General features: G+C 52.0%; 1 protein-coding gene across 3 annotated transcripts in view; it reads left to right on the top strand.

Moving 5' to 3' along the window:
* SLC12A5 (solute carrier family 12 member 5) overlaps positions 1–20,412 on the top strand; it is a 40,765-nt gene that overhangs the window by 15,837 nt on the left and 4,516 nt on the right. For all 3 annotated transcript variants that reach the window (XM_066387633.1, XM_066387634.1, XM_066387635.1), the window contains exons 5-21: positions 746–800; positions 1,292–1,422; positions 3,961–4,202; positions 4,940–5,151; positions 7,129–7,299; positions 7,600–7,698; positions 7,838–7,895; positions 9,899–10,073; positions 10,773–10,891; positions 11,231–11,329; positions 12,225–12,344; positions 12,671–12,775; positions 14,051–14,219; positions 17,280–17,475; positions 18,248–18,417; positions 18,820–18,951; positions 19,816–19,923. In XM_066387633.1, coding sequence (XP_066243730.1) covers positions 746–800; positions 1,292–1,422; positions 3,961–4,202; positions 4,940–5,151; positions 7,129–7,299; positions 7,600–7,698; positions 7,838–7,895; positions 9,899–10,073; positions 10,773–10,891; positions 11,231–11,329; positions 12,225–12,344; positions 12,671–12,775; positions 14,051–14,219; positions 17,280–17,475; positions 18,248–18,417; positions 18,820–18,951; positions 19,816–19,923 — 2,361 coding nt within the window. The remainder of the gene's footprint in view (positions 1–745; positions 801–1,291; positions 1,423–3,960; positions 4,203–4,939; positions 5,152–7,128; positions 7,300–7,599; positions 7,699–7,837; positions 7,896–9,898; positions 10,074–10,772; positions 10,892–11,230; positions 11,330–12,224; positions 12,345–12,670; positions 12,776–14,050; positions 14,220–17,279; positions 17,476–18,247; positions 18,418–18,819; positions 18,952–19,815; positions 19,924–20,412) is intronic.

Here is a 20,412-nt window from a genome sequence, read left to right as displayed (position 1 = left end):
ATGCAGATTTATTGATTTAAAAGATAGGTGTACGGGGAGAAATAAAATTCACCTATAATCCCACAACAGTTAACATTTTGGTAGTCCTGGACTCACCAAAAATGGGATTATGTGTCACAAATAGCTTTGTGACAGAATTCTTCTTACCCTCTCTAAAACCAGATACCTACTTGTCGTCCCATTTTCATTTCTTTATGCGCAACCCTTGAGCCACCTCTGCATGTGAGGTAGCCAGTGCTGAAGTTAGTACCCTGTTTTGTAGATGAAGAAACTGAGGCTTAGGCCTGACCTATGGTGGCGCAGTGGATAAAGCGTCGACCTGGAAATGCTGAGGTCGCCGGTTCGAAACCCTGGGCTTGCCTGGTCAAGGCACATATGGGAGTTGATGCTTCCTGCTCCTCCCCCTTCTCTCTCTCTCCTTTCTAAAATGAATAAAAAAATGAATAAAAAAATAATAAAAAAAAAGAAACTGAGGCTTAGAGAGCAAAGTGACTTGTCTCAGGTCAGACAGCTGCTCAGGGGTCAGGGCGGGATTTCCAAAGCTCTCTGACGCTGTGGCTGTGCTAGGTCCATTGAATGGTGAATAAGAGCTTTTCTTGACAAGAAGGACTTGGCAGGAGTAGGAGTTGGAACAGGACCAGGGAGAAGCTCAGTGGAAGAGGACTTGTGGGTTTGGCGGGTGTTTATGGGGCATAAGGTTTGGCCCCCACTCCAGCTGCCACTCTGACGGTCTCTCTCCTCACAGACGATGCTCACGGCCATCTCCATGAGTGCAATTGCAACCAATGGTGTTGTGCCTGGTATGTGATTGGAGCTTGTTAGAGGGGATGGGCCTAATTGGTTGGGAGGACGGCCTGGATAGTTGGAAGGAGGGATAGTGCCTTGGGCTTTGGGGGGCCATAAGGACCCAAGAGAGGCTGTATTACAGAACTGGGGGCTGGGCTATATGATGTTTGTGGGGGAAATTCTATTATGGGGAGGCAAGGGAGGCAGTTGATGGTGTTGGGCAGGGCAATGCAAGCTCTCCCTTTGCCCGAGACCCTCTTCTCCCTCATTCTACTTTCTGAGCCAAGACCTCCTTAGAGGGGGTAATTAGCCACATGGTAATTAGTGCCACAAAATCCACTCAGAGTGGCTAGTCGGGTCTCCCACCAGTCCTAGGTCTGCAGCCCATAAAGCTCAGGAGGCCCAGAGCAATCCTTTTCCCGCCTCTGTCCCTGACCCCCCCCTCACCCCCAAAGACATCCCAGTGCCCTTTGAACCTCTCGCTGATACTAGATTCTTTCTGCAGCTGGCGGCTCCTACTACATGATTTCCAGGTCTCTAGGCCCGGAGTTTGGGGGCGCCGTGGGCCTCTGCTTCTACTTGGGCACAACCTTTGCTGGGGCCATGTACATTCTGGGCACCATCGAAATCCTGCTGGTGAGAGGGGCCGAGGAGGGGGTGTGGGGCCCCAGAATGTCAGTCAGTTAACCAGCGCTCCCTGGACGCTTCCCGTGGGCCATTCAATGAGGCCAAAGGGAAGGCAGATGTGGTTCTGTCTTAGAGAGTTCACAGTCTGGTGGGGAGACAAGATGCAATAATTATGTAACGTGAACAGCTGCCGTCTATCAGGCACCCACTGCGTTCTCAGCAGAGCTGCAAGAGCCTCACAGTCATTATCTTGAATCCTCATGAAGTTTAAGTCTTATTATGCCCATCTTACAAGTGAGATGCTCAGAGAGGTGGAATGACTTGCTCAAGGCCAGTCAGCTCTCACGTGGCAGAGGTGGGTTGATAAGAGTAAAATCATGGTAGAAACAATAGCTGTGTCGCACCACAGTGACCATTTTGTGGCTGCTCACCCTATGCTGGGGACAGGGCTAAGTCTGCTGTGAATGTTCACTGTAGAGGGCTGATGGCTGCTGGGTACAAAAGGGAAGAGGCCTATGAGGGGGCCGGGTAGAGCTCTGTCAGGAGTAGTGATGAGAAGTCAGGTCTCTGGGCAGTATTTGAAAGAGACGGCTGCCGACTTCAGTCTCCATTCTTCCTGCCCCTCCAGGAGGAGGTGGGAGCTGAAGAGGGTTCCTTGGTATATAGATAGTGGGGCTGACATTTCCCAAGCCCCTACTTTTTCCAGGATCCATGGCCTGCAGTGTATCATTTTATTTTATTCCTGACTCTCCCATGAGTTAGAAGATGTCCTCATTTTACAGATGAAGAAAGCAAGGCTCAGAGAATTTAAGGAAAGGATATGAACGTGTGGAGAGGGGGTGAACCTGTGTCTTTCTGACCCCAAAGCCAGTGCTCGTCTACTCTACCACAATTCCTTGGAGAACTAAGACTAGAAGGTGTCGCAGATTCTGGTTTGGGGTAGAATGGAGGAGTCCAATGCATGGGGAATAGAAGACTCAGGAAGCCATATTATGAGGAAATAATAATAGGCCTTTATGACTTTTACAAAACAAAATAATTTAAAAATTATTATAAAAGCAATTCTGCCCTTTGCATGAAATTGGAAAAATAGCAAAGAATGTAAAAAAGGAAATAACAGTACCCAAAGAAAATCATTAATATTTGGGTGTATTTCTTTCTAGTTTTTCCTATGTGATATTGTATCCTATCTTTGTAAAATATAACTGAACAGATTTCCCTAAATGACTCAAAACTCTCCTTGTAAATATAATTTACATATGAAAATAACATAAGAATAAGAATATAAACATAATATTTAGTAGAAAAATTATAGAGAATACAGATGTGCAAAAAGAACAAAGATTCTCCCCATTTTCACCATTCAAGAAAAATACTGTAACATTTTGTTATATCTACACACACAGAGACATTATTATGCATATATGTCTATATGTTTACATAAAAGAATACATATATAATTACAATGAGATTATAAACACATTAAAAAAAACCTGATTGTTTTTACCTAATATAACATGGATAGCTTTTTTTTTTTTTTTTTTGTATTTTTCTGAAGCTGGAAACGGGGAGAGACAGTCAGACAGACTCCCACATGCGCCCGACCGGGATCCACCCGGCACGCCCACCAGGGGTGACGCTCTGCCCACCAGGAGGCATCGCTCTGCCGCGACCAGAGCCACTCTAGCGCCTGGGGCAGAGGCCAAGGAGCCATCCCCAGCGCCCGGGCCATCTTTGCTCCAATGGAGCCTTGGCTGCGGGAGGGGAAGAGACAGACAGAGAGGAAGGAGGGGGGGGGTGGAGAAGCAAATGGGCGCTTCTCCTATGTGCCCTGGCCGGGAATTGAACCCGGGTCCTCCGCATGCCAGGCCGACACTCTACCGCTGAGCCAACTGGCCAGGGCCTGAGTGAGTTTATATAAATCTATCCTTTGGAACAGCTCCATAGTCTATATAGGAATATCATGATATAGTCACCCAGTCTTCTAATGATGAATATCTGATTTAGTTTTGCCTTTCTATGAGAAATAATAAAAACAGCCTGACCTGTGATGACGCAGTGGTTCAAGCGTCGACCTGTAATGCTGAGGTCACCAGTTCAAAAAAACCCTGGGCTTGCCCGGTCAAAGCACATATGGGGAGTTGATGCTTCTTGCTCCAACCTCCTTCTCTTTTTCTCTATCTGTTTCTATCTCTATCTCTGTCTCTCTTCTCTAAAATGAATAAATAAATAAATAAAAAACAAACAATGCACAATCCTTAAAAACTATACTTGATAACAAAAGTAATAGAAATTAAAATTGCTTCCAATATCTCTGTAATACCATTTTTCATGACTGTGTAATAGTCCTTGCAGACTAGCTCATGGTTTTCTTAACCGTTCCCCTACCATTGGATGTCATTTCTAGTCTTGTAAACTACTGTAAATTTGCTGTGACCAGGATCTTTTCTCCAAAGCCCTGCCTGCACTTTAGGTTAGTTTTTTGGATTGATTCTCAGTTGATTACTACTGGGTTACTTTCCTGATCACCTCACCCCTTTCCCACAGGCTTACCTCTTCCCAGCTATGGCCATTTTTAAGGCAGAAGACGCCAGTGGGGAGGCGGCAGCCATGTTGAACAATATGCGTGTGTACGGCACCTGTGTGCTTACCTGTATGGCCACCGTGGTATTTGTGGGTGTCAAGTATGTCAACAAGTTTGCCCTTGTCTTCCTGGGTTGTGTCATCCTCTCCATCCTGGCCATCTATGCTGGGGTCATCAAATCTGCCTTTGACCCACCCAACTTCCCGTAAGTGGCACTGCTCTGAGCCTATGGCATCCTCCTCCTCCTCCCTGGCCCAGTTTCAGGGTCGGCATAGCAGTCTTTGCCAACCCCTTGTACCCATCTCTTAGAATCAGAGTGGTTGTGGATTCAGAGCAACCTCCCTTGGGAGGAAAAAGACCTCTCCTAGTTCGGGGCTGTCTATTCAGGGTGGGATGTTTCTGCAGGTAGGCAGTTTCCCTGGGAGAGTCAAATGCTTGCTGGTGGGGATGGACTGAGGAAGAACCACGTGCAGTGATTTCTGAAGGGATAAACACTCTGTCCAGGTGGGGCCAACCTCCTGGAATGGGGCAACCACTTAGTGTTAAACACATTTTCTAACCTGGGAAAAGACACAGAAGAGAAAGTCTAAGCGCTCAGATTCCCGTTGTTCCTGCCTCTCTCCCTAGGACAGATTTCCTTACGCCTCACTGCCGAGAGGGGCGGCACGGGAGGCTGCTGTCCACGGTGCTGAAACATAGCATTGCATTAAAGCGGTGTTTCGCCGCTGTGGCCTTCGTATTAAAATCACTTGGGGGAAATGAAGAAAAAAAAAACAAACCAAAAAACAAAACCGCCGATTCTGGGCTCCATCCCAATTAACTCTGAATCTCTAGATACGAGACTCTGGCATCTGTGTTTTTTAGAGCCCCCTGGTGATTGTACTCTGAAGCCAGAGCAGGGTTACCTCCCTCCCCATCCTCCTCCCTTGTTTCTCTCCCTAGGATCTGCCTCCTGGGGAACCGCACACTATCCCGCCATGGCTTTGATGTCTGTGCCAAGCTGGCCTGGGAAGGAAATGAGACGGTGACCACACAGCTCTGGGGCCTTTTCTGTTCCTCTCGCTTTCTCAATGCCACCTGTGATGAGTACTTCACACGAAACAATGTCACGGAGATCCAGGGCATTCCTGGCGCTGCCAGTGGTCTCATCAAAGGTCTGGGGGAGAGAAGAGGGCTGGTGTGCAGGGCACGCTACAGGCGTTGTGGGTTAAAAAGTTAGGAGTAAGAGACTCTACTTGAGATTCAGTTAAATTCAGTTCGTTTTCATTGATCACCTACTCTGGGTCATGCTCTGTTCTTAGGATCATGGAGGGGTGGAGATGAGAAGGAGACTTTGAGTATCTCATCACCTAATAAAAAAGAAAGCCATCAGTGTAACAAGCACCGGCTGAGTGCCTAGCACTGTGCTAAGCACCAGGAATGCAACATAAACAAGTCACAGGCCTTGGCCTCAAGGAGTCTAGTGGCAGACACAGATGTGTTAGCAAACATGCACAGATGTGCATTCAATAAACAGAGACCTCCTAGGAGAGGGAATGATTGCGTGTGTAAGGTGGTGAGACAAGCCTTCCCAGACTCATCTGAGAAAGCTTTTGAAGGAAAAGTAAGAGATTTTTCAGTGATATTCGGGGAATAAAGAAATCACAGGCAGAAGAACAGCCTGCCTAAAAGCATGTACACACAGAAGAGTGTATTGTGTCCTTTCAACCACAAGTAATTTGGAATGACTGGGGCATGAAGTGAAAGAGGAGAAGCAAGGGATGATGTTGGAGAGGTCAGCATGAGCCAGACTGTGGTGGGTCTTGGAAGCCATGTTGAAGAGTTTGGACTGTGTCCTGAGGGCCACGAAGAGCCACCAAAGGGCTTTGAGTAGTTGAGAGACAAGGTCAGCTTATCATTTCTGAGAGTTCACTCCAGCTGCTCATCTGGATGGGCTAAAAGAGGCAATATCAGAGGCAGGGAAGCCAGGAGAAGGCCACACTGAGTCTAGGTGAGAGATGATAGTTTTCTGACCTAGAGTGATGGAGTGATGGGAGTGGAATGGAGCAGTGGTTCTCCACCAAGGCTGTTTTGCCCACCTAAGACACATTGGCAATGTCTGGAGACAGTTCTGGTTGTCATGACTGGAAGTTTATTACTGGCATCTAATGTGTAGAGTCCAGGATGTTGCTAAACATCCTACAATGCTACAGGACAGCCCCCCACAACCAAGAATGGGCTGTCCCCAAGTGTCAGTAGTGCTCAAAATGGAGAAACCCTGGAAAGAAAAGAAGAGATGTATTTGAGAAATATTTAGAAGGGGTAATGAACAAGGGTTGGGGATGAGTTTGAAATAGAGATGGGAAGAGGAAGCAGTTGAGGGAAATGCCAAAGTGTCTGAATTGATGCTAGTGCCATTTTCTGAGCTAAGGGATCCAGGAAAGAAGCTGGTTTGGGGCACTGGCTGGTTTGATCAGTGGTAGAGTGTCAGCCTAGCATAAAGAAATCCCAGGTTCGAGTCCTGGTCAAGGCACACAGGACAAGTGACCATTTGCTTCTCCACCCCCCTTCCTTCCCCCTTCCCCCCACAGCCATGGCTTAAAAGGTTTTAGCAAGCTGGCCCCAGGTGTTGAGGATGGCTCCATGGCCTCGCCTCCAGTGCTAAAGTAGCTCGGTTGCTGAGCCATGAAGCAGCTGCCCCAGATGGGCAGAGCATCACCCCATAGAGGGCTTGCAGGGTGGATCTTGGTCAGGGCGCATGCAGGAATCTGTCTCTCTGCCTCCCTGCCTTTCACTTAATGAAAAAAAAAAAAAAAAAAAGAAGAAGCAGCAGCTGGTTTGGAAAGAGTGGATGTGAGATCAGTTTGGGACATCAAATCGGTCTGAGTTAAGTGTGTCTTTTTTGCCCCAGTAGACTGAGCTGTTTGAGAGCAAAGACCAAATCTGATTCATATGCAAAGCCCTTGCATGTGCCTTGACTCAAAGCAGGAGCTTAGGAAGTGTCAGTAGAACTAAAACAGAGCCAAGACCCATGGGGAGTGAGAGGCGATTGACCTTGACTCCCCTTTTTGTCTATCCCACCTCCTGGCCCCAGAGCTGTGGCACTCTGACTTCTGATCTTCACTGAGTATCCTGTGCTGTGTCCCCCACAGAGAACCTCTGGAGCTCCTACCTGACCAAGGGGGTGATTGTGGAGAGGAGTGGGATGTCCTCAGCAAGCCTGGCTGAGAGCACCCCTGTCAACATGGACCAACCCTATGTCTTCAGTGATATGACCTCCTACTTCACTCTGCTGGTTGGCATCTACTTCCCCTCCGTCACAGGTGAAGGGGAGCTCAGAGAGGGAGGACCAGGCCTGGGAGTGGATGGGTAGGAGACAGTCAGTGATAACGTGGGGGAATTTCTAAGTCCAAAAACCCCATCACATAGGCAGAAGCCAACAGTTTCGTTCCCATTGGACAGAGGAGGGGATGCAGGCCAGGAAAAGCCAAGTAGTCTGCCTAAGTTCCCGCACAAACCCACATACCAGCTCCCATCCAGGCTTCCTGACTCCGAGGCTGGGGTCTTCTCTTCCCAGTCTGTCTGGTCTCCTGTGGCTCCTGTCCTAGCTGCTCTGTTCACAGGGATCATGGCCGGTTCCAATCGCTCCGGGGACCTGCGGGATGCTCAGAAGTCAATTCCCACTGGCACCATCCTGGCCATCGCCACCACCTCGGCTGTCTGTATCCTGTACTGCTGGGCTCGGACCACCGTGGGTGGGGAGGGCTAAAGAGCGAGTAGCGGCTGCCTCACCCGCTGGCTCAGGATGGGTGGTGATGAAGGGAACGCCACGCGGGGAATTCTCCTTCACCTCTGCTGCAGACATCAGCTCTGTTGTTCTGTTTGGGGCCTGCATCGAGGGTGTCGTCCTGCGGGACAAGTAAGTAAGGGAATCAGGGCTGATCCTGTTCGGGGGGTGGGGTGGACACAGGGGGTCACGTTCTGGGAAACAGACGCTACAGGGGTGCTGAACTTGAGCAAGAGGGCTTGTGGGAGCGAGGTCAAGGAGAATTGCTTGCCAACTCAGTTTCTTATATTTCATCTTTCTCATGCCACTGTAGAGCAAGAAGCTGGAATGATGTCTCATTTCTTGTCCTTTTCTTTCTCTTTATAATCTATTAATTTATTTGATATTTCCGGGATGTCTCTGTGTTGGTCACTGTCCAGGGTTCTGGGAGGAACAGAGATAAATAACCCATGATTTTTGTCCTGGAGGAGCTCTTTGGGGATGGTAACCATACTTTTCAGCAGACTTGGGACGCGGAGCAGTAGAGGTGGTGATAAAGTTAAGCACACGGGTTATGGGAGCGCATGGGAGGTTGCGATCCAGTCCTCGGAGGGCGGAGAGGAGGAGGTGATGCTAGAAATGTCTTACACACGTTTTCTCATCTATCCTTCCCACTTTACATGTCGAGTAGAGATTACTTAGGTGGCTAAGAGGGGGAGAGGCATTCCAGGCCTTGGGAACAGCATGAATAAAGGTGGGGGAGAGAAACAGCTGTGCATGTGAATGTGTGTGTGTGTGTGTGTGTGTGTGTGTGTGTTTGCACATATGGGTGCCTGTAGCAATAAGCAGTTAGAGATTCTGGAGCATCTTTCTGACGGGCGTGTGCAGTCCCACCAGGAGGATGAGGTCAGAGGTCCTGTCGCAGAGGCCAGCTTCTGTGTTCCCATCCTGGCTCTGTAAGGTGGGGAATGGGGGACATGAGGCTGGAGACCAAGGCTGGAGCCAGTCCTGGAGGTTTTCAATATCAGGAAATTGGACCTTTAATTGATAAAAAAAAAAAAAAACAAAAACGGAGGAAACTCTGAAGGGTTTTAAGCAGAGAAGTGACCGGGTTAAATGGACCATTTGCACACATTACACCTATTAGCTTTTAGGGCAACTTAACCTCCACTTATTTCATTTTATTTAATCAGAGACCTCCCACAAGATTGCAAGGGGTCCAGCAGGTCATCCAGTATAACCCATCATCTGATCCCTGACATCCTTTAGCAGCGGCTTATCTGGGCACATATCTGCTCTCATCCTCAGGGACAGGGCTCTCTCTCCTGATTGAGGCAGCATCTTTCCGTTTAAGACAGTGTCATTGTCAGAAAATGCTTTTTCTGGTTCTCACATCATATATCATCACCAAATTATGAGGCCGGAACTTCCACCTTTCAGCTAGAGACACTGGGATTCTAACCGGTTAAGAGATTTGGCCTGACCAGGCAGTGGCACAGTGGATAGAGTGTTGGCCTGGGATGCTGAGGACCCAGGTGCAAAACCCCGAAGTCTCCGGCTTGAGCATGGGATCATAGACATGATCCCATGGTCGCTTGCTTGAGCCCAAGGTCGCTGGCTTGAGCAAAGAGTCACTGGCTCAGCTGGAGCCCCCTGGTCAAGGCACATATGAGAAAGCAATCAATGAACAACTAAGGTGCTGCAAGAACAAATTGATGCTTCTCATTTCTCTCCCTTCCTGTCTGTCCCTCTCTCTGTCTCTCTTGATTAAAAGAGAGAGAGAGAGAGAGAGAGAGAGATTTGTCCAGGATAGCATAAAATTACACTGACTGTATACTAGAATCACTATCACTACCATGTTCCAGACACTCTGCTAAGTATTTCACCTCTCACCTGTTGTATGAAAGGGGTTTATAATGGTTCCTGCTTTACAGGTGAGAAAAGTGAAGCAAAGAGAGGTTAAACGACTTGCCCAAGGTCACACAGACAGCAAGAAGCGCCTAGGATGTTAGGGGCTTTGTCTCTCCCTTCACCAACAGAGCCTCACTCTGTGGCGGGCACACCTTGGTCCTGACGCTGGTGTGGGGGACCTGCCCTGGAAGTCCAGGTGCCTTCGCTCACCCGGCATCACCTGTCCCTCTGTTGCTTCATTTCAGGTTTGGTGAAGCTGTGAATGGCAACCTGGTGGTGGGCACGTTGGCCTGGCCGTCCCCCTGGGTTATTGTCATTGGCTCCTTCTTCTCCACCTGTGGGGCTGGGCTGCAGAGCCTCACAGGGGCCCCCCGCCTGCTGCAGGCCATCTCCCGGGATGGCATAGTGCCCTTCCTGCAGGTCAGTGGGGGGCAGAGTGTGGAGGGGACAGTTCACCCCTGCACCAGCCAGCCAGGATGGCATAGTGCCCTTCCTGCAGGTCAGTGGGGGGCAGAGTGTGGAGGGGACAGTTCACCCCTGCACCAGCCAGCCAGGCCGCTACCCAGAGAGGCCGCACGGCCAGCCTGGACCTGCCGTCTGGTGCCCTTCCGCTCCGTGCTGCCACTAAAAAGAATGGTTGTTTCTTATTTGGAATTAAGCCCATGGTCAATGCCATTTTTTTTGGGTAGAGTTGTGTGCTCTTAGGGGAAAAAATAAATGGCCCTCCTTTGGCCTAGTGATCAGGCAAGGACTCGAGGAGGCAGCCAAAGGGCAGGAAAGGGGCAGCTCTCTCCATGGTGCTAAGAAGAAAGATTTATGGTGCACACAGTCATGGCCGCTTGCTGGCCTCCTGTGGTTCCTCTCCCATCTGTCCCCTGTTTTTCCCCTTAAAGGAGCATTTGAACTCACTCACTGGGGTACCAATGTCAGCGTGGGTGAGATACAGCAAAAGCCTGGCATCCCCTTAGGCACTGCTAAACGATGAGAAATACAGCGTCCTCTCCCTGCCTCCTCATTGGTCAGGGGACCCCTGCCTCTACCCCACTGGTCCCCATGACTGGAAGAGACACAAGAAGTCCTTCAGGCCTCAGGCTCCCATGATGGTTACTCTGCACACAGGTGTTCGGCCACGGCAAAGCCAACGGGGAGCCAACATGGGCCTTGCTCCTGACCGCCTGCATCTGCGAGATCGGCATCCTCATCGCATCGCTCGATGAGGTCGCCCCCATCCTCTCCATGTGCGTGCTGGCCCCTCGCCCTCTCCCCCAACCCGGGCTCTCTCTGCTGGGATCCTGCAGCTGGGACCCTGGGCAGCCCCTCCCCCCAGATACGTGACCACCCCTGGAGGTTTCCCACAGCCACAGAAACCCACCCCTTGTTATAGAGATGTGTACCCCCTCGTGCGTCAGGGGATGTTATAATGGGGCTCAGCCTTTGAACCCCTTTCTAAGCACCGGATCGTAGTTCAGCCACCTTCTTCACTTCTTTTCCCCGTCCCCCTTTCCTCCCCTGTATTTCTCTTTCTGGTTCTGCCTCTCCTTGCAGCTCTGTCTCTCCCGGACCATTCTGTGTTCCAGGTTCTTCCTGATGTGTTACATGTTCGTCAACCTGGCCTGTGCGGTACAGACGCTGCTGAGGACGCCCAACTGGAGGCCTCGCTTTCGATATTACCACTGGTGGGTGCCCCGTCCCCCTCCCCCTCACACAACCCTCCTCCCATCTCCACCCCAGTGCCCACCCCACCCTCGCCCATCCCCTACAGGTCCGAGGATCCCAAACTCCAGATTTTGTAGCCAAACTAGCAAAGAAAGGTCCTATAGACTGTTTCCTTATAATTACAAATAATAATGTAACAGTTGTAAATGGTCTCAGCTGTCATCCCTCCCTGGGCATGATGCTCACCAGCTTACCATCTGGATAAGGAAACGGAGGTTTCCTTAGCTGTAAAATGGGATGACAACTGTCTCCATCTCATAAGCCCTTGGGAGCATTTCATGCAGGGTACACAGAAGGTGCTCATCACGTGGAGGCTGGGGTTCTTCTGATCATTTTATTTGAAGGCCCACGAGACAGGGCAGGAATGGTCACGCCTGTTCTACTACAAGGAAACAGAGGCTTAGTCAGGGGAAGGGGCTGGCCTCAGGCTTCTCAGCAGGACTGCGGCGTATCTGGGCTAGAGCCCAGGCTTCTTGACTCCTGTCTCTGTGCTCCTGTTTGTGAGTTGCCTCTTCCTGGGGGGCACACTCGTCCTGGGAGATTCTGCCTCCAGCACTTCCCCAGAGAACCCTGGCAAGGCGATCTGGCAGAGTCTAAGGCCTTGGGACAGGGAAGGGCGGTGACTCAGGAGTTGGGCAGGGCATGGGGTGTTGCCTGTCTGTGACTGCTCATTCATTCAGAAGGTCCCACATCCCTGTGGTGCTCACAGGGGATGGTGGTGTGAGTTCCCCAAGACTGAGCATAGTATCCAAGTCTGGCCCAGGCCCTGTCCCATCTAAGGTTTGCTGTCTGAGCCTTGGTACCAAGGACAGTACCGCCAGGGCTCAGAGGCCGGCTCTCCTTCCCCTTGTCCAGGACACTGTCCTTTCTGGGCATGAGCCTCTGCCTGGCCCTCATGTTCATCTGCTCCTGGTATTATGCCCTGGTGGCCATGCTCATTGCTGGGCTCATCTACAAGTACATCGAGTACCGTGGGTGAGTCCAGGAGTGGGGCGGGCTGGGAGAGACTGGGGGGGAGGGGCGGGAAGGCGCAGGGGGTGCCGGTGATGGCTGGTCGGAGGCGGGGGTGGGGGTAGAGTGGAAGAGGGTGACATGGGGTGGGATTGAGAGATAGGAGACAGAAGCAGAAGGAGGGACTGAAGCTTTGAGAAATGGAGGTGGCAGGAGCAACATGCATGTCCTTTCTGAGCCCGAGATGGGTGGTTCTGCCCCGGGGACTGGCCACTTCAGCGTGGAGGGTTCTCTCTGACACCCTGTGTGTGGCTTTTTGCCCTCATGTGCTCCCCCTTCCCGGCCCCCAGGGCGGAGAAGGAGTGGGGTGATGGGATCCGAGGCCTGTCGCTCAGCGCTGCTCGTTACGCCCTCTTACGCCTGGAGGAAGGGCCCCCGCACACCAAGAACTGGAGGTGAGGGGGGGAAGCACAGGTGTGAAGGCTCGGGGCAGGGAGAGGCAGGGAGGGGTCTGACCTACCTTACCCACTTCGTTCTGCTGAGTGGTGTTCTCGCCACGGCGCTGTGTCCTGGGCCTCTCCTCCTCAGCTCTGTCTTGACTGAAACCTTCCCACCTCCAGCACCGAGGCCAGGCCGAGTTCCAGACATTTATTCTCCAAAACCTACTCCCCCATGCCGGCCTCCTGACCATCTATCCATCCATTCATTCGTCTATTCGTTTATTCCATTATTTATTTTGAAAAATGTATGTATGGAGGCATGCTATGCGCCAAGCCCTCTTCTGGTCTCTGGGGACGTGGTGAGCTCCCAGTTCCATGGAGAAGACACTCACAGAGGCAGACGAACCAACATCATGTAGCGTTTGCTCTGGGAGAGGTAGAACCCTCCACTTTGAGAGTTATTGAACCTTTTAGAAATCTCTAGATTCATAGCAATATCTCCATTTTATTCATGTGAAAGTCGGGGCCCAGAGAGGGTCTCAGAAGTCACGGAACTGGGATGGGCATCTTCACCTCCCGCCTCTGAGCCCACGGTGCTTTCTGAATGACTGCTCAGTGAGCCGGTCCCTCGTTCACCTTCCTCTGGTTCACTTTGCCAAGAGCAAAGCCTGGGTCTTGGAGCTCTGCCTGGGACACCGTGGGCTTGTCTTTGATGCCATCTACTAAACTGGGGCTTCCACAGACCAGGCCTTTCTTTGCATGATTTGTCTGTGAATTCACAAATGCTTGGCACAGGGTCTAGCCCAGAGTAAATGCTTAGAGAATGCTATTACATGGATAGTTGGTTGGATGGATGAGACAGTTAAAGGAAATGAATGAATAAATAGGTGGGTAGATAGCTGAGTGTATATAATTATAAGTGTCCCTGTACCCAATTGCCCTATCTGAGAGGGTGGTTAGGGGCATAAATAGATTTGTGAATGGATGGTGGTAGGTTGATAAATGGGTAATTATGTGAATAATGTATATGTAGGTAAGTTAATATGGGTATAAATAGATGATCGAAGGATTAAATAGATGAGTGGGTGAGTGGTTCGATGGGTTGATGTTCAAGGAAATGGATGGATGGATAGATGGATGGATGGTTGGGTGGATGGCGGGGTTATAGGTGGAGGGGTCTTGAGGACAGATGGTTAGTGAACTCACTGGTGTATGGCATACAGGTGTGTGGGTGTATGGTGGTGACTGGGTGGCTATTGGATGTATCATATGACCTTTCACCCTCTTCAGGCCACAGCTGCTGGTGCTGGTGCGAGTGGACCAAGACCAGAATGTGGTACACCCACAGCTGCTCTCGCTGACCTCCCAGCTCAAGGCAGGGAAAGGCCTGACCATCGTGGGCTCTGTCCTTGAAGGCACCTTTCTGGACAACCACCCCCAGGCCCAGCGGGCAGAGGAGGTGAGCGGAGGTCCTGGCGGGGAGGGCGGGAGGACAGGGCGCTCAGGCAGACAGTCTTTGCCCCATCACACTCTTTCCCTCCCATCTTTGGGGTCAGTGGGAGCTCAGACTTTGCTGTCCTCTTCCTGAGAAGATGTGTCTAAGGGCTCGATGTGTGAGTTCCTCAGAATCCAACTCACAGAACCAAAGACCATCAGAAGGGCTCATTTTATGGATAAGGAAACCAAGACTTAAAGAAGTCAGGTTACTTGTCTAAAGACAAAACAGCGACTCAAATCAGACCCGCTTGACTCCTACTCCAGACTTCTTCCCACCAAAGTTACATCTTTCAAAGTGTTTTCACATCCATTCATTCTTTCTACCCCTGCACTGAGTGGAGTCAGCAGGGTGGGCATCCACGTTCGTCGTAGGAAGAAACTCTGCACGGAAGGAAATGGGCTCTCTGAAAGTCACGGAGCTGTCTGGAAGTCTAGGCAGGGTTGGAACCCGGGTTCCCGGCTCCATATTACTTGCTCTTGTCCCCATCCACAGGTCTGTGCCCACAAAGCAGTGTCCCGAGCCAGGGTGGGCTGGGGTATTAAGAGGCACTAACAGGTGTCGGAAGTTGGTGGGTAGCAGAGGAAGCGGGTTCTGTTTGTGATTCAGGCCTCTTTTCCCTCGGGCTCTGACCGGTTGTGGCGAGAGCAAAGGGAGCCCAAGGGAGGCGAGGTGAGCTGGGGAGGGGCACCCCTGATGGCTTGTGACAGTTGCTGCTTCTGCCTCACTGGGCCGTTCACACCGATCTGTCAGGGCTCAGAGCTGGAAGCCTCCGCTGGCCAGTTTTTTTTTAAATTTATTTATTTTTTACAGAGACAGAGAGAGAGAGTCAGAGAGAGGGATAGACAGGGACAGACAGACAGGAACGGAGAGAGATGAGAAGCATCAATCATTAGTTTTTCATTGCGCGTTGCAACACCTTAGTTGTTCATTGATTGCTCTCTCATACGTGCCTTGACCGCGGGCCTTCAGCAGACCGAGCAACCCCTTGCTGGAGCCAGCGACCTTGGGTCCAAGCTGGTGAGCTTTGCTCAAACCAGATGAGCCCGCACTCAAGCTGGCGACCTCGGGGTCTCAAACCTGGGTCCTTCTGCATCCCAGTCCGACGCTCTATCCACTGTGCCACCACCTGGTCAGGCCTCCGCTGGTCAGTTTTATTCAGCGTTCGGTGGCCGAGGACATGCTGTGCACTAGACACCGGGCTAGGCACAGGGAAGATGGAGATATAGAAGACCACATTGCAGCCCTCACAGTGGTCACAGGCTGTGGGGGACGATGGAACATTCACAGAAGGCACTCAACCCATCTGATGTTGATCAGGGCAGCGCTAGAGTTAATACCATCAGAGTAACGAAAAGTGCTGGGCACTTACGATCTGTCAGGCAGTATACCCACCCCGTGTCATGTCATTCTCCCTGCTTCTACAGGGAGTAGCTGTCATGATGGAGTAGCTGTCATGATCCCCATTTGACGGATGAGAAAACTGAGGCTCAGAGAGGTTAGGCCAGTGGTCGGCAAACTCATTAGTCAATAGAGCCAAATATCAGCAGTACAACGATTGAAATTTCTTTTGAGAGCCAAATGTTTTAAACTTAAATTATATAGGTAGGTACATTTCTTATCGAGGTAGCGCCCGCACGTGGTATTTTGTGGAAGAGCCACACTCAAGGGGCCAAAGAGCCGCATGTGGCTCCCGAGCTGTGGTTTGCCGGCCAGGGGTTAGGCAATTTGCTCAAGGTCACACAGCAGGAGATGGCAGAGGTAGCAATCGAAACCTCTCTGTTTGCATTGGGGTTGTGGTTAAGAGTGTGGGGGATAGGGTCAGACCCCAAGAGTTGAACCCCTTGATACAATAGCATCCATTTACTGTGTGACCTTATGCAAGTCTTAATTTCTCTGGCCTCAATTTCCTCATCTGGAAAATGAGAGTAATAAAACTTACCTCACAGTACAGATTGAATGTGCACTTAAAATGCATATCATTATGCTAACTTAAAAATTGGTAAACAGATTGGCCATGCCAAGGAGCCCAGTTTTGCTCTGAAGGATTGTAGCTGAAGAAAGTGACATTTGACTTGGGCCAGGCAGTGAGGAAGGATCTGGGTGGTGGTGGAGAGCTTGCAGGGTACTGTGTGAGCCATGGCAGGGTGGTGGGATGTGTGAGGTTTGGTCACAAAGAGCTTTGATTGATCGGCGAGGAACGGGGGCCATAGGTGAGGGAGAGCCATGCACAACCCTGGCACCAGCGGCCGACAAGATCAGAGCAGAGCTTCAGGAGGGTTGGGGCCATGGAGGAGGGCCGGCTGCAGGGGGCCGGGCAGGGCCAGGGGCCATGGAGGAGGGACGGCTGCAGGGGGCCGGGCAGGGCCAGGGGCCACGGAGGAGGGACGGCTGCAGGGGGCCGGGCAGGGCCAGGGGCCACGGAGGAGGGACAGCTGCAGGGGGCCGGGCAGGGCCAGGGGCCACGGAGGAGGGACGGCTGCAGGGGGCCGGGCAGGGCCAGGGGCCATGGAGGAGGGCCGGCTGCAGGGGGCTGGGCAGGGCCAGGGGCCGGGCAGAGCCAGGGGCCATGGAGGAGGGACGGCTGCAGGGGGCCGGGCAAGGCCAGGGGCCATGGAGGAGGGACGGCTGCAGGGGGCCGGGCAGGGCCAGGGGCCATGGAGGAGGGACGGCTGCAGGGGGCCGGGCAGGGCCAGGGGCCATGGAGGAGGGACGGCTGCAGGGGGCCGGGCAGGGCCAGGGGCCATGGAGGAGGGACGGCTGCAGGGGGCCGGGCAGGGCCAGGGGCCATGGAGGAGGGACGGCTGCAGGGGGCCGGGCAGGGCCAGGGGCCATGGAGGAGGGACGGCTGCAGGGGGCCGGGCAGGGCCAGGGGCCATGGAGGAGGGACGGCTGCAGGGGGCCGGGCAGGGCCAGGGACCATGGAGGAGGGACGGCTGCAGGGGGCCGGGCAGGGCCAGGGGCCGGGCAGGGCCAGGGGGGCTTGAGCCTGGTCCTTATCTGATGTCCCGTCCCCACCCCCAGTCCATCCGGCGTCTGATGGAGGCAGAGAAAGTGAAAGGCTTCTGCCAGGTCGTGATTTCCTCCAACCTGCGGGATGGCGTGTCCCATCTGATTCAGTCTGGGGGCCTCGGGGGCCTTCAGCACAACACCGTGCTCGTGGGCTGGCCCCGCAACTGGCGGCAGAAGGAGGATCATCAGACGTGGAGGAACTTCATCGGTAAAGCTACCTGGGCTGGGGCAGTGGTGGCTTGGGTGGAAGGCTGCGGGTTCTCCTTTGGGCTGGGGTAGTTTCCCAGTCGCGACAAATATGGATTCGGCCTAGGAAGTGACAGTGTTTAAAGCTGGCCATGTGCCAGTCCCCTCTGTTATGTGCTGGGGACTCAGGTGTGAAGGAGACATTCTTGACTCCTACAGGGTTCACAGCCCTGGGAGGAAGACAGTGCAGGGCAGTGGTAAGAGCTACAGCTTTGAAGTCGGAGGCCCAGGTTTAAATCTCACGTCTGGTCCTCCCTCGCTGTGTAATTATCCACAAGTGACTCACCCTCTCTGGGCGTGAATCCTTGTTAACAGTAATATAATAACTTACATTTATAGACTGTGTTCTGTGTGCCAGACAAGTTGAGGCTTTCTCTGTGTCTAATTAAAGGATTAGAGATTAAGGAGTTTGCTCCAGGCCACATAGCTGGTAAACCAAGAAGCTATTCTGTCTCCAAAGTTATAAGGTGGTTGGGAAGATTGAATGAGGGCATGTGTGGTAGAGTGCTTAATAATCAGAAAAGGCAGGTGGGGAAACTGAGGCCCAGTGAGGTTGAGAAACTTTCCCCAATCCAAACAGCAAATAAGAAATGAGGCCCAGGTAGTTGCTGGTTTTCTGACGACTCGGCCCACGGCCACGCAAGGTGGGGGCGGGGCAGGGTGCTGGGTGCGAAGTGCAGAAGTGGGTCAGAGTCATTGTTTTCCTATCTGGCTCTCCCCTTGGCCTTCCCCAGAGCTGGTCCGGGAAACCACAGCTGGTCATCTGGCCCTGCTGGTCACCAAGAATGTTTCCATGTTTCCTGGGAACCCTGAGCGCTTCTCCGAGGGCAGCATCGATGTCTGGTGGATTGTGCATGACGGAGGCATGCTCATGCTGCTGCCCTTCCTGCTGCGGCACCACAAGGTGAGTGCCTGCGTGCGTCTGTGCGTGTGCATGTGTGCACGTCCGTGGGTGAGGCTCGTGGGCTCTGGCCAGGGCCAGCCTCCGTGTGAGCTCCTGGGAGAGGGATATGATCACCTCCTTCATTCTGAGATGTTAGGAACTGACTGTGTCTCCCTTGCAGGTGTCCTTGCATTGTAAAGGAGAGCAATGCTTAACCCAAGCAAGTGATACTTTAATGGGGGACCCTCACCTAAGCAGGGGAGTTTTTGTAGGGAGTGGCCGCTGAGATAGAGGATTCGGGTCTGCATGTATGTGTGGCAAGGTGGGTGGGAAGGGTGAGGGACAGGGTCCTCTCTAGGTTCCGGCCCTGGGTCTCCTTACTACATCTGGCTGGACCTTTCCGGGTCCCCTTCACCCCTCCAGGTCTGGCGGAAGTGCAAGATGCGTATCTTCACTGTGGCCCAGATTGATGACAATAGCATCCAGATGAAGAAGGACCTGACCACATTTCTGTACCATTTACGTATCACTGCGGAGGTCGAGGTGGTGGAGATGGTGAGTCCCCAGGGACCACCCTGGAAGTTTTGGATTCCCTCCACTAGGTCCTCTTTCCTCTTGGCCCCAACACCAGTTAGGCCAACCCCAACAACCATCAGTTTATGATGCTGGGCCCCTTCCCCCCATCCACATATTCACCCAAGAGTTTATCCATCCATCCATCCATCCATCCATCCATCCATCCATCCATTCCTTCTCCTTTATAAGAACAATCATTTCTAATAGTGCTCATGATATGTGAGGCACTGTTCTACGTACTTTACATATATTGGTTCTCATCGGAAACAATGAAATAGATACAATTATCAGCATTTTCATTTTACAGATTAGGGAGTCGAGGCACAGAAAGTTTAAGTAGTTTGCCCAACAATGCTCACTAAGTGGATTCTTGCCCAGGCAGGCTGGCTTTAGGATGACAGTATACAGCCTCTCATCCATCCATCTCTTCAGTTGATTCATCCATCTACCCATCCTTCTTTGTGTTTGTTAATCTCCCCATATTCATTGATGTATTCATTCACTCACTCGCCCATCCATTCATTCATGTATGTATTCATTCACACCTTTGTTTCTTTCTTACTTCTCCCCCTTTTCCATTTACCCAGGTAATTAATTAATCTACTCATTCATTCATTCACTGGCTCACCTGCCTGGGTTGAGGAGGGAATGAGCTGCATTGCTTTCAAGGAGCATCATCCTTGCCTCCCACACTGTCGATTGAACTAGGTCGTTGGATAGGGGAGCCCGAGGCTGGCAGAAGGAAGGGGGCCTGCCTCCTTCCCCTTGGCCTTGCACCTGAGCTCACAGCTCATGTTTTCCTCCCTCGCCCTCCCACCCCATCCCCACCCTGCCTGGCCACAGCATGAGAGCGACATCTCGGCCTACACCTACGAGAAGACATTGGTGATGGAGCAGCGTTCCCAGATCCTCAAACAGATGCACTTAACCAAGAACGAGCGGGAACGGGAGGTGAGGTTGCCTAGGCTGGGCTCTCAGAGCCTCAAGCGGCTGCCAGCTCTGGATCTGTACAGGTTTGGGATGGCCCAGGGCTTGCACACTTCACCTAGACCATTCATTACTCATCACCCTTATTCCTCCTGTCACTGGGCTCCCCAGCAGCGGGGTTACACACTGCAGCTGCACCTACCAAGCCTTTCAGCCAGGATGCAGAGGAGCTGTGCATCCTGGGATAGAGGATTCAGGTCTGCATGTATGTGTGGCAAGGTGGGTGGGAAGGGTGACAGACTTTCCTCTCTGTGTGGGACTTCTGGGGCCCAAGGAGAATAGTGGATCCTAAATATGTATGGATGATGGATGGGTTCCCAGTGTGGGGGACACAGGACCATGTGACAGCCCCTCAGAGAGTGGGCAACAGGTGGATATTTAGGGTATGGTGGATGGGTCCTCAGGTGTAGTGATGATAAGTCTCCTATGGGGTGTGGGCCTAAGATATCCCAG

This window comes from Saccopteryx leptura, chromosome 5 (assembly GCF_036850995.1).
Source record: "Saccopteryx leptura isolate mSacLep1 chromosome 5, mSacLep1_pri_phased_curated, whole genome shotgun sequence".
Taxonomy (NCBI): Eukaryota; Metazoa; Chordata; class Mammalia; order Chiroptera; family Emballonuridae; genus Saccopteryx; species Saccopteryx leptura.
This window is presented reverse-complemented; position numbering and strand designations above follow the sequence as displayed.